The sequence below is a fragment of the Mauremys mutica genome, chromosome 1, assembly GCF_020497125.1.
Source record: "Mauremys mutica isolate MM-2020 ecotype Southern chromosome 1, ASM2049712v1, whole genome shotgun sequence".
NCBI classification, from domain to species: domain Eukaryota; kingdom Metazoa; phylum Chordata; order Testudines; family Geoemydidae; genus Mauremys; species Mauremys mutica.
Window position 1 is genome coordinate 253,080,623 of NC_059072.1, and position 14,211 is coordinate 253,094,833.

The following is a 14,211-nucleotide window of genomic DNA, read 5'->3' on the forward strand; positions in this document are numbered from 1 at the left end:
ATGTACTGGAGCATAAGCTTTTGTGGGTGAATACCCACTTTGTCGGACATGGAAACTTGTTAGCTGTTAACTGGTGCCCTAGAAGCTCCACATTCTTTTATTCCCTGTTCCTTCCACTGATCCAGTAATACTGTCTTGTAAGCAAAATACTTTGCTTTCTATCACTATGATTTCATGTAATGGAAACAGAGAATGACCAACACATGGAAATGAAAACAATGGGGCATGGTGCCTGTTATGGGGAAAGCCAGATATTAAAGAAGAAATATTTTAGTTATGCATCAAGAAAAAGTGGAGATAATGTTATGAACAGACTGATATGATACACAGGAGTGTTGTCAAGGGAACAGATCAAATGGAATGGAAAACTACAAGGAGTGGCTGGGCAACAGCAAACCAGACTACACAAGCCACAAGTAATGGCAATTGGTAGATTATGGTGTGATGAACTGTGAAATCATGAATCAGAATGTAAGAAGGTGATAGTTTCTCTTAAATGCTGAAAAGTCATTAAAATGCTTTTTGTCCAACTGGTCGTCTTACAACTATTATTAATGGACTCTAAAAATCTGTTGATAATTTCTTCTTCTGGTAGCTGGGACACTGGATTTAGATTTAAGAGATCTGGGTTCAAATGCTAGTTGTGCTACAGACTTCCAGTGAGCTTGGGCAAGTCACCTATGCCCAGATCCACAAAGGTACTTAGGTGCTGAAGGCCCCATTTTAGGCACCACTGCAATCCTCAAAACTGACTGCTGCCTAACCCTATAGAAGCCTTAGCTCACTCAGCATCTATTCTAAATGTTTGCTTCAGTGGTACTGGAACAGTTTGTATAGTGGGGGTGCTGAGAGCCATTGAACCAAACTGTAATCCCTGTATATGATGGGTTCCATTTCAAGCCAGGGGGTGTAACAGCGCCCCCAGCACCTGCATCTATGGTTTGCTGTAAAACTTCTCTCATTTCCTGTGTTTCTGCCTCTGGGCATGTACACTGCTCCCTCACTCCAGGCGGCTGGATGCCTATCTCTTATTTATGCCTCAGTGTGCTCCACTAACTGGGGGAATATAGATAGCCTCACAACACTGGGCCAGAGAGAGAATGACACTCTAGCTTGGCATTTAGGGTACCCACCTGGGAGATGGGAGACCCAGGATCCAGTCCCCCTGCTCTAATGACTCTTCAGCTATTTAGACACAGAGAATCATAAATTATTAGGGTTGGAAGGGACCTCAAGAGATCATCTAGTCCAACCCCCTGCTCAAAGCAGGACCAATCCCCAAATCGCCCCCTCAGGGATTGAACTCACAACCCTGGCTTTAGCAGGCCAATGCTCAAACCACTGAGCTATCCCTCCCCTTCCCCCTGTGAACAACTTGAACAGGAGAGACTGAGGGAGCCCCACACCAGAGTATCCCATAGCTCAGAGGTTAAAGCACTCTCCTGAGAGCTGGGAAGCCCCTGTTCAAATTCTTTCCCCCTCAGGCAGGTCTTCCATACCCTTGGTGACTGCTCTAACCCCCTAGACTAAGGCGGGTTGGCAGGATTCACTTTTTATTTTATAATTTAATCAGCTTTTATCATTTTTATTATTTTAAATATTTTTTTCTATTTTTATTTTTCATGGGGAGGGGAGTGGGGTGAGGACAGTACTGACAGCGAGGCTGTAGGGGCTCCCAAGACACCAGGGCACAAGGTACAGGGGAGGCCATGGTCATCCTGGCCCAACAGAGCAGAACCCACCAGTCAGAACTCTACGGAGGAGGAAACCCTGGCTATGGGGGATGCCACCTCTGCTTTAACAGTTCCTGCCCGGGAACAGCTCCCATGCTCCTGGCTGGCGAGTGAGCAAGCAGGGTTGTTACAGTGAGCTGCAGAGGGCTCCCTGCACAACCGCAGGGTCAGTGACTCCTGATCCCTGCAGGAACAAGGTGTGGGGAAGGCTGTGGTTCTGGCCCAGCAGAGCACAGACTCTTGGCCAGGGCTAGGAGGAGGAGAAGTCTGACTGAGAGGGAGGCCACCTTGAAGCTGAATGGCTGCTGCCGCACTACTCCCCCTCCTCTTTGCAGCCTGGACAGGGGTCTCTGCTCTGCTGGGCCAGGATCACAGCTTTCCCTGGACCTTGTGCCTGCAGGGATCAGGTGGCACCAGCCCTGAGGCAGTGCAGGGAGCCTTCTTCAGCTCCACAGTCACGGACCCACTGGTTCACTCCCATGACAGTGGTTCTGCAGAGGGCTCTCTGTGCTGCCTCAGAGCCAGTGACACCTGATCCCTGCAGACAAGCTGACTGTTACCAACTGATACCTTTTCCCCCATCAATTTCAGCAGACACACTAAAATCAACATATATCAACAGTTACTGATTAAAAGCAAATCCCACCAAGCCTAGCTAAAAGTTTTAAGATGGCACCAGCACCTCTCCTTTTGTGTGGAGTGAGGCGGGTGTCTAACTCATTCTCACAAGAAACAACATAGGCCATGTGACTCCAGGAGAGGGGTTCCTGGCCTGTTTGGGGATCACTGGCTGAGATAGGCACTTCCCTGCAGACCAGAATCAGGAGCCCAACTCCCTGAGGCAGTGCGGTTTAGGACACACCCCTCTTGTTGGCATCTCCCATTGACTAGTTTAGGTGGGGCAGCCACCTACTGTCCTGGCTTTTGTCAGTCCCACTCCCAGGTGCCTATCTTTCCCCATGCATTGCACAGGAAGCCTTGGGACCTAACTCAGACTTTGTGGATTGCAGTGTTGTTTTCTGATTTTCTAAAGTTAGGCATTGTGACAGTGTTGCCACGCAAAAGCCCCTTTGTGGATATGGGCCTTAATATGTCTGAATAATCTCCTTTTAGCATTATAAACACAGGGATAAATACTTCACTACCTCACAAGAGCACTGAGGATAAATTCACTGTAGAGGGACTGCATGTGTTATCCCTCCCTCTAAACAGTAACTTCATCTCCTGAGCATTATTTTTTGTTCTGTTGTTTTGGCTGGGGATTAATTTTTGGCAGGGTGTAGCAGGCTGGCAGTATTTGCCCAAAACACTCACCCTGTTAGCAGTTACACTGATCCTCTTGGAAATGTTAAGTGAGTTCTGATGACTCACTGAGACTTCACTGCAAAAAAACACTGTTTTTTTACACTGAGATAGATAGCTTGAGATGGCTCTTCTGACGTAAAATCCTTGTGGAAACCAGATTCAGTGCAGTTAGCTGAGGTCACCCTGTACTCCTAGTGAGGCTGACTTTGACTAACTACAATGAGGAGAAACTACAGTGCAATGTCTCCAATTGGATTTTACATAGAGCACTAACCTGAGTTAGCTCTGGATGTAAAAATGGTATGCTTTTACAGAAAAGACACACACAGCTGTTGTTGGCAAGTAGCTTGTTACCTCACCTGAAAATGAAGGAGGTAGGAGTAGTAGTGACTGTCAAAAAAATTTAAAAAGGTAGCTACAGGGTGGTCTGAGCTGTTTGGAGAGTGGAACCCTAGGGACAGACAATGTTTCAGAGAAAATTTGAGCTGAACTTAGTTATCTTTATTGTTAATGTATATGGTAACAAAATCAAATCCAGGAAGAGGGTGTCTTTGGACCCATAATATTTGAGAAGGCTGGGGGATATGTCTGATTATACAGGGGTTAGTTGATCTATATTGCGTTCTCAGCAGCAGGCTGATTATTTTTATGAACAGCTCTGCCTGCGGTAGAGCCAATGTCTATGGCCTTTAGCTGGCTGTGTGGTTTGGAAAGTCATGGATTCTTTGCGCTGGAGAAGGCCCCAGTAGAAATATAGACACTCATCACAGTTAGATAATAACCTTAAATAGGGGTGGAGTAGTATAGTTAACATTCAGAATATTAATTTTTTTAAAATATTGTTTTGGAAAAAAGTGGGTTTTCTGCATGCATGTTTGTAATGCTTATGTTCTGACTACAGAAGATCAAGCATGGATAGCACTTTGGAAGGGGAAATATCTTTGCAATATACCAAGCAGACAGTTCAATGTAAGGCTCAAGCAGCCTCCAAACTCCTGTGGTGCGGCAGAGGATAAAGGAGGCCTGTTTGTTTCCCTTCAATTTTTAATAGTTGGCTGACTGTGCAGCAGAGCTTTATTTTAAGCATTCCAGCTCTAGAGGGAGCTAGTACAACTGGCAAATAGGTGATGGTATTGAGTATTTTGACCACTAATAACTGCAAGCAGTTTTTCTTTTCTCTGTATTTCACAGAAGACCACAGGTGGGTACAAACTTGTTGTGGCACAGTGAGCCACAAAAGCTTAGGGTCAAGTCATTCCCTCAGTTATCCTATGTAACTCATTTCACTTCAGTGGGGTTGCATGGATGAAAATGACAGCAGAATCTGGGCGCTATGTAAGAGCAGAGTAATGCTAAGCAAAAAAAAAAAAAAGCATATATGAATTGTACTGTAGTGGCACTATTGATACCTCTCTGGCCCTTTCTGGCACAACAGAGAAACACAGGAAATACTAGAGGAGTGAGTCCAAAACAACTCATTTTTCCATCACAGGAATTAGCATTCTAAACAAGACTTAAGGACTAGGCCTGCAAAGATGATTATTTATTTTGTGAAATTCCTAGAGGTGGGAGATGTATCAAAGCTGTGAAGTGAGGCAAATAGTGTCATAATATATTTAGCAAGTAGTATTATGCCAACCACAGAAAGAAAGAGAGAGGGAGAGGTATAATACATTCTTTGAGGCTTGAATATTATTTAATGTATACAGCAAGGAAACAGGTTTCTTTAACTTGGTGTTTTCTATAGTACCTTTTACTGGGGTGTAGAGGGAATTTCCCCTATTGCTAACAAATAACCATGCAAAGGTAACAAGAGTGTCTTTTGTATGAGATTTAAAAACACAAGATCCTTTCTGCTTGGTGTAAATGTTAAAAAGCTCATAGCACTTTGGATAAGAGAAGTTTGCCTACTTGCTTGTGGTCAAAATTTCCATGTGTCTCTGTTTCACAGAATGCTGTGTATCAATTGGTTGCCACTATTCATTGAAGAAGTGGCTGCATTTCAGTGTTGCTAAAAGTATTTTGTGCTGTAATATGCTTGAAGTGGAGAGAGAAGGGAGTTAGGCAAACAGCTGCTCCAAACTGTATGTTCTCCTTTGAGTCCATGGGACTAAAATGATTAACACATTGTAAGTTTAAGCCTTTTTAAGTTCTAAAGGGAGGATTTTGTAAAGCACATTGGGATTCTTAAGGACAAAAGGTGCTAGATAAATGTAAATATCACTAGGTCTCACTTGGCCACACAGACAACAAGAGCGAATCAGACAGCCAACAATTCCCTAAAATAATCTTTACCTCCTTTTTCAGTCTCTGAACTTGTCAATTTTCTTTTGGAATCTCTACCATGCCTGCTTACAGTGCAAAACTGAAAAGCCTGAGAGATTTTTCCTCTTACCTGGCCCCCTACTCTGATTACAGCCCCTGATTGTTTCCACTTGCCATTTAAAAATATTGACTTCTAATACATATTTTTAAAAAAACAAGAAAATGAATAGCTTTGTCCAGAATCACCTCAAGCACTTGATGGGACTGAATCACCAAGTTCTTAACAGCCTGTTTGAACTATTGTTCCTCCTCTTCCACAAGCTTCCTGCCTCAAGTGAGAATGACTGCCTTTGGGATTTTTCTCCTGCTTTCTTCTGTAGTCGCCTACCTATCCACTAGCTTCTTTATGTGTGCTCAGGCTCTCCTTCACCAGTTTGTTCTTCCCTGCCTCTATTTTTTCTCACTTCTAAAGCACATGGCTAGAATGAGGAGCTTAGCATCAACAGAGCCAGCTTTGGCATTTTGTGGGAAGGCCTACACAACAGCTTTTTGCTGCCCTTCTCAAATGTAGCTGACTCCTCTCCACCAAGATCACACCACTCTGCACAGAGATAGCCTAAGGTTCTTGGAAGGTTAGTGAGAGGATTTTTTTTTGTGATACAGCCTAAATTGAACTCATTCATTTTACATTAAAAGTGTGTGTGTGTGTAATCTTTAGGTTGCTTCAGGCTGCTGCTACAGAAGTGGGACCCAGCTGGTTGAGTTGTTCCCTTCAGCCCTGGCAATTAGTTTATACTCTGAAAGCTCACATTTGCACAGAAAAGGACTAGAAACTTTTCTATTAAATCTTTTTTACTTCTTTCTCCAAATGTGGAGGAGATGCTGCAGCCAGCTAGCTGTTGGCTTTATGAAGCCCAGCTTAGCGTCGAGCACTGATGTGGGTTGTGTTTCTTGGTCTGGTTTCACACATGTGCATGCGAGCATTGAAGCGGAGCTTCCTGCTGTACCCATGTGGTCAGGCAGAGTGGGATTTGCTGAGGACCAAACTGAGCAAAGAAAATGTCTGGTAGTTTGCAGGTGGGCGTTACTCTGACTGTGATCGGGTTAATGAGATAAACTGGGTTTTAATCTGGGTTCTGTGAACAGGCCCTGGAGGGGTTTCATGGTCAGCTCACCCTGCCTTTTTTTTAATGGCTAGAGGGGAGAGAGATCCTGAATGCTTTCTTTTATTGTAGCAGGGGATGAAGGTTGAGAACAAGTGCCCTGTAGCATGTAGTACTGCGCACCATGGGAGGGAGGATCCTGTGTTAGATGGACCCCGGGTCAGACCCAGTGGGGAGATTCCTACCTGGCGTGCACCTGGGAAGAGTAACAAACTTTGGGTGCCCTCCCGAGCTGTCCGGTCCCCCTCACAGCTGGGGTGCGGCGCTCACCTTGCTACGGGCCGAGATGGTGGCGGCAGTGACCCGGGGGGCTGGGGTAGGGTCTGCGGGCAGGTAGCGGGGCCCTTCGCCCGGCCCCGGCCCCGCTCGCCAGCTGTTCGGGGCTGCAACACTCTCGCCGTCTCTCGCTCTCGCCCAATGGGGAGCGGCCCGCCCCAGCGGCCCAATGAGCGGCGCGGCCGGGCGCTCCGCGAGCCAATGGGGCGGCGGCTGCGGGGGCGGCGCTGGTCTGCGCGAGCCGAGCCAGCAGCAGCGGCAGCAGCAGCGGGCGGGGGCTGCGCAGTGTGTCCGCCCGCCCGCCCGCCGGAGCCGCACAGCCCGCCCGCCTCCGACCCGCCGCGGCCGGCGCTGCCCGCCTCCCGGTCCCTGCGTCTCCGCGGTGCAGGAGCGTGAGCGCTGCTGGGAGCCAGGCTCGGCGGCACCATGGCGGTGGAGGAAGAGGGGCTCCGGGTTTTCCAGAGCGTCAGGATTAAAATAGGTAAGAGCAGGAGACGGGAGCGTCCCCGGCCGCCAACAAAGGGCGCGAGGGGGGCTCTTTGCAGCCTTGGCGCGGGCTCCGGGGCCGCGGGGCTGCAGCCTAACTGCAGGTACCTTCTTGCACTGGCAGCCCCAGTGCATCGAGGCTCCTCTGCCCCAGCCCGCCTCCCTCTAAAGCGAGTGCTGAGGAGGCAGCCGCCGCCTAGCTAGGCACTGTGGGGTCCCGTTGCCTTTTACAGCAGCTGCGCTGCCTTATCCCTCCTAGCCGGGACGGCTCTGCGCGTAGAGCGCTCTGCAGCCTGCCCAGCAGCTGCCCTGGCTGCTGCTTGTCCCTTCTGAAGTTTCTTCGCAAAGACGCCGCCTCAGAGGGGCGATGGATGCTGAGAAGGACACTAGGGGTCTGTCCTGCCTGAAATGGGTTGGGTTGCTCCTTAAAATCGTGCCACAACATCCCGACTAGAAACGGACCAGCTGCAGCAGCATCTTTGTCAGTTACAGTTAGAAACTAAACACAACCGCCTATCCTTGGACTTGTCTTTCAAACGCGCTCTTCCCCCCACCCCTCGCGTGGAAGTGCATTGGACATGCAGAATGCAAATCTCTGTTTCTTTTAGATTCCTAGTCCCACTAGTATTGGTGACAGATTATGTAATACGATGGATGAACAACCTGGGGCATTATCTGCGTGGGCCCTAGGACTTGATTTTTGCTAAATTACACAGAAGAGGTATGAAGAACGGTTTGAAGACTAATAAAGCCAATCATCATTGGTCCTGCTTTGAGTGGGGGGTTGGACTAGATGACCTCCTGAGGTCCCTTCCAACCCTGATATTCTATAATCAGTTTTGTGCATCGTTTGCTAAAACTGATGTGGAGAAATAGAAGGGCATAAACTGACTAGCAGTAGGTTCAACCTTAATAAGATTTTCATGCATCTAATATTGCTACAGTCTCATGTATTGTGGAAACTAAGCTATTGCCATGTGGCTGTTGCAGAAGGTAGCTCACTTTGTTTTACAGATGCATTGCTATTTTAGCTGCTGAGTGATTTCCAAACCACATTATTAGAAAGTAAGCGACAGATGTCACTGTGTTGTAGATTAAAACTCTCTCTGGTAGTGTTTTGAGTGTGCAGGGCTGTTGGGAAATCCCTTGTTTCCTTAACAGAATAAACCCACTTCATTTTGAAGGGGAGCACTTTGTTTTGCTTTTTTTCTCGGCTATTTGGGGCAGTTGGGAGTTTGAAAGGAAGCTAAGGTGCCTAACTCCCACAGAGGGCTAAGAGAGTTAGATGATTAGTTCCTTTTTACGCTTTTGAAAATCACTGTTGACATGTTGATACTCCTAAAAGCAATTTCGTGCCTACCAACTGTAATGCAAGATAAAGTAAAACAAGTTAGAGGGTAAATCTCATTACTCAGGTAACAAAATGGTATTTCAAGGAGATGGCAACATGTTACCTTGCTGTTAGGATCCTTCCCTCATTAATCCAGTTACACAGTAGCTTAAAATACAAAATTTGGCACCACAGAAATAAAATGTTATGGTAACATGAATGAGACTGGCTTTCAAGTTCCCTTGAAGGAGAAAAAAAATCACATGTTTAATGTCTTGTTGTGGTAGGTGTATTAAAGGAGGAATTCATGGAATAGCAATATGTTGTAACTAAAGTAGTAGTAGTAACAGAAGAATTTCTATCTACCATTTTGCATTCAAGAAAAACCACTGCAAGTAGTATAGCATTGACTGGTATTCACTGAAGGGAGTAATGTCATGGTGTCATAACTAATTGACTGCCATAATTGAAATATGTCTGAGTGACAGAGAAGATATAATTTAGCAACAACTGCAAAAGGTTTGAGATTAATCTGACCAAAGCATCTGCTAAAGTTAATCCCATTTCAGAATTTAATATCCGAACCCTTATTAGAGTAATTTTTGATGGATACTCAATACTAGAGTAGGTTTCAGAGTGGTAGCCATGTTAGTCTGTATCAGCAAAAACAACGAGGATCCTTGTCTCTAAGGTGCCACAAGGACTTCTCATTGTTAATACTAAAGTAGTGATTCATGGGCACTTATGTATAGTTAGATACAGTTTTCTCACTGTAGTATGTGTCATTGACACTAGAATGCCTAACCTTTTGTTCCTAACATAAAGATCTTTTATCTGATGTAGTAGGAGTAACTCCAATAGGTCAGGTAGCAGAGCAGATTGGTATGCACATGAGATTTGACTTTTTAATCCAGTAGAGGGCAATGGTAAATGTATACAGGAGCCAATTTGTTCCTTCTGTCATTTAGTAGTAGTAACGTATTTAAAATTATATTAATCCAACATTCATGGCAAGAGTTCCTGAAGAAATGCTTATATAAGAAGTTTTGTTGAAACGTTAAACACTTCTGAGACTTGAGTATGTTCTCACAGAGGTGAAAGTCATGTCAGCAAAACAGAGGTGGCAGGATAGTTGCCATTTCTGAACTGACTGGGAAAAATTGGTATGTTGATGTTGTCTCAGTTCTATTTAGTAGGTCTTGTGAAGTGGTTGTGACCTGCATAATTTTGCCAAGACGCTTTAGAGTTCTGACTTTCCACCTCAAAGGTGTGGAAGAAATGGTCTTTATGTGCACTCAGAAGAAATAATATGTAGTATTTGTATTGCACTCAGTCTTCATGAGCGTTTGGAATTTTATTCAGATATCTACAAGCTAGAGGTAGACATGAAAGAGGAAATGAGAGGCAAGGAGCCACAATCCACTTCTATCAGCTTTTAGGAGTGGAAATCTCTTCATATCTATCTATCTTGAGGTTTTTGTGCCCATCACTAGTATCCAAGTGGACTTCTGTTTGTCCTTCCCTGGTTGGATTTGTTTACATTTTTTGGCTATATAAAATATAGTTCATGGTGGGAAAAACTCTGTCATAATGCTCTAAAAGTGATCAGACTCTGGATCAGTTCTAATCTTCTTTGGAAATTCATTTCTAAGCCAAATTTCTTTGACTAAAATCACTTAGTACTTGGTTTTGTGAGCTGTGTTGTCCCAGAGGAGCACTTCTGCCATGTCATGGATGGAGAAATGGCCACATACAGCAGGGTCCTGACCTGTTGAAGACACTGACTGCCTTGAAATAGCAATGGCAGTGGATTGTGAGATGGACTCGAGGTCTTGTGCTTGTGAATCACCATGGGAAGATCTTGTTCGGGAGGAAGAAGTAGCGTTCCCTAGGAAGCTGCAGATGGAAGAAAGCATTAGTGGCACAAAATGTCAACTGATTGTCCAGGATTAATGATTGAGTTTAACGAACAGAACCACTTCAAGCCAAGTGGAGTGTGATGTCTTAGTTCTTTCCCTATTTTGAAGAGGATCATGCTAGTCTTGTCTTGATTCATCTTGAGCCAGTTGCTCTCTCTTTAGGACTTAATCTTGGGTGGACTTTGTGACATTTTTGTGATTGCATTGTTTGCATTTGTGGAGAATGGCTTTCTTCTGTTTCCATGGCTGGCATATCAGTGGAGCTGATTCGACAGATGATCTCATGTAGATATTGAAGAGGAGATAAAATTAGGTGGATTCCTTTGAGACACTATGGGTTAGGGCTTTTGGGAAAGAGGAGCTGTCACTACACTAACTCTCCTTTTTGTGGTCCTCTCCATTGGAAGAACTCAGTGCCTGTCTGCTTTTGCTCATGGTCCCTCCCTGATTAGAATAAAATCATTTATTACAAGAAAGCAGCATATGGACAGAAATAAAAGGACATTTATTGCCTTTGCTAAATATTTCCCTCCAAGGTCAGATTTTATGTGGCTATTTTTTTACTGAAACTGTATTTTCACATTGTCCATCTTTCTTCATTGAAAATTATTTTTTTACAGGAATCTCTCATACATAAACACAACAATGTGTCTGGTAAGACTAAACAAATGCTTCCTATAAGATTGCTACTTTGAGGAAGTGTGCAGCTCTGATATTTCCATGAGTCAGGGTTTCAGAACCTGAAAGGAAACAACATAAGACTTGTGGCAGATGATTGGCTGGAAAAACTACAAAGAGAGTGCTTCTGCTTGGCAACATAGTTACTGTTAATAATACTTAATAAATATGCTCTACTTAATTGCTACCCTTTTCTCTCCTTTGACTCGTGTCATTTTACTACTTAACTATAATTACAGAAATAAAGACAAAGTACATTCAGCATTTCTGCAATGGAAAGCTATAACCTGGGTAGTAGGAAAGAACAAATCCTACACTGCAGGAATGACAGGCCTGTGTTACAATGGAAGTTAGATTACACAATCATAGTGGTCCATTTTGGCCTTAAAATATATGAACTTTGGTTTTAATAAAATACCTTAAATCTTGCACTGTTGTATCCAAGAATGTTAAATTTATACTATCAAGAGAACAGCATAACTTAGTGCTTTTGAGTGAATGTTCAAAAATCATATGTAATAAAAGAGTTCTCACAGTTGACTATCCTTTTATCTGTAGGTTCAGATGTTGAGATTAGTCCTACAGTATTTCTAGAAACAGCCCCACATATATCAATCTCTTGTGGGATTGAACCTTTCATTTGGAAGTCATGAGTGAAATAAGACTGGTTTCAGAACATAACTCACGTGGGTGATTTCATAGTGTAACTTTGGTATAGATGATAAATCCAGCTCAGTAGCAAGTTAGAACTGAAACTCAAGAATGTTGTAGTGCTCATACTGTGCCTGACTTTATATTAGCAGTTTTCAGGAATACTGTAATGCACTCTCATATGTAGAAATGGAGAATGGAAGTAGCGTTTTAGAAGTGATGCATTATGTAGTACTTTGTGTATGAAATGGGTCATTGTGGAAATAGTAAAGTCAACTACATTTGTAAACAGAGTAGTGATACAATGAGTGCAGAAACATTGGATTAAACATTTTCTCAGCAAGTCACTTTTTTCCTTAATCTATGCTTTAAAAATGATTATTGTGAGAAATACATACATATAAAATATGTCCTGGGGTGAGGGAGAAGAATGATTTATTGATCAGCTGTTTCAAAATCAGTAGAGCAGCAAATGATGGAAACTAGGCGAAGCTAATTGCCCGTCCCCAGATGTATTTAAGAAGTCACAAGATCAGAACTACACTAAAATGTTAACAAGTACTACTGATGGTGTGTCGGGGCAGAGTGGTAATTTAAACAGCGTTGCTTGTTGTTTGGTATGTTAGCCGTTTATTTAAAGTGTGAGACTGGATGATTTAAGGGGATTCATAGTAGATAGACTTTTTCATCTCTAGCTCACCGATTCAAACCGTGTTCAGCTTGGTAGCAACCACATTTGGTTGTTAACTTGTTATTCAGTGTGCTGTGTGAAAGGAATGGTGGTCAGCCCTCTTCCATGTGAAGAGAGCACTACATACAATAGGCCGTTCTGACAGATCCATAAGAGAGTACAAGGGTTGAATGGATATGGAGAACAAACTACCATGTGACCCTTAAGGATGGCCTCACCACCTGAGGACCGAAGTAAATTATTAAGGCAACATGGTAAAGACTTTACTCCTGTGGGTTTTTGTCCTTGCTATAAGAATAGCAGAGGATGCTAGTCTTCGGGGCTGTCAGTCTTGTACCTTTCATGATTTCTAAATTAACTTATTCACATTTTGTAAAATTATACAGATCCTGAACATGAGAACAAAACCAAATATGGTTCAGTTTCTGGAGGGTCTGGAGCCAAGGTTACTAGGTCAAAAAAACAGATTAATTCAGGACAGTAGGGACTCTGAACATAACTTCCCAGTTCTTTTCTTTCTGGAATTAGCAGCCATGCTATCCTTTGATCCCATGGTCATGGTTAACTAACAGTGATTCTTCTTGAGTCTTCAGAAATATAGTTAGGTGACTTCATCTGGAGGTCAAAGCACCCAGTGTTCTCCGATGGCAAGAGCTCCATTATATGGTACTTGATATCCTAATCTGTGATTGTTTTCCAGAAAACGCATTTGTCAATTTATCATTGTATTGAAATAACTTTTTAGGATAGCTTTTATTAGTGGGAAAACAAATACTCTGTTACTGGGGTTATAGTCAGTCACAATATTAGCTCCTGTTACTACTTACTGCGTGCCTACAATTGTCTGTTTTTGCATTACTCTGTCTGATACTAATCTCCCTCAAGTTTCATGTGTCAACATGGGGGGCTTCTCTCCTAGCTGCTGCACCAAGATTAATAGACTATTCATCCTGGCCACGTTCCCTTGGAAGTTTACGTTTCCTGTATGACAACTAAGGATGAACAGTTAAAGACTTGAAATCAGCTGCTGTGTAACATTGTTCTGAGGCTACACAAGAGGATTAAAAATCCTACAGACAGCGCAGGCAGGACATAGTCTCTAGGGCCATATTTGTATTAGATAATTGCTTATATATCATGCTGAGATATAGGACCTATGACAACTGTCTGATTACTGTTCCCAAATGGTTGGTTGATTACTATTACCAAGTGCAAAAAACCCCAGCAGTAAATGGTGTAACTTTGGTTGTAACTTTGTCGTGCTAACAAAAGAATTTGCATTTTTACACTTCACATATTAAGTGATGTTTCTCATGTAAAAGCAACTTCATAGTTAAGGCTGCAACTATGCCACATTAGAAGAAAAATTCCTTTGATGAAAAGAAATGATTGGATGGGTGTGAGGTAGGTACATTTAATTAACTTTTATGATTCGATGGTGGGGTCCTGGGGTTTTTTTCTTCCTCACTCTGGCCCAGCATTGCCCACTAGACTATATAAAAGATGATTCTCTGTTAACTGCCTTTTCCTAATTAGATATTTCATGATGATGATGATGGATACAGCAATTTGTTGTACACTCCTCCCCATCCCGTTCAAATGCCTGAGAGAGAGATCTGGCCAGAAGTCTGAAACAGGGAAATACACATTTTTTAAGGGGTTTTCAAATATGGTTGGCATTTTACAAGTAGCAGCAAAGTACTTACCACAATAA

The 14,211-nt window shown here is 43.4% G+C and overlaps 1 protein-coding gene across 1 annotated transcript in view; it reads left to right on the forward strand.

Moving 5' to 3' along the window:
• Positions 1-7,069: 7,069 nt before the first annotated feature.
• The window catches only part of RASA3 (RAS p21 protein activator 3), a 198,257-nt gene continuing 191,115 nt past the window's right edge, over positions 7,070-14,211 (forward strand). The window contains exon 1 of the mRNA XM_045007204.1: positions 7,070-7,223. Coding sequence (XP_044863139.1) covers positions 7,169-7,223 — 55 coding nt within the window. The 5' untranslated portion in view covers positions 7,070-7,168. The remainder of the gene's footprint in view (positions 7,224-14,211) is intronic.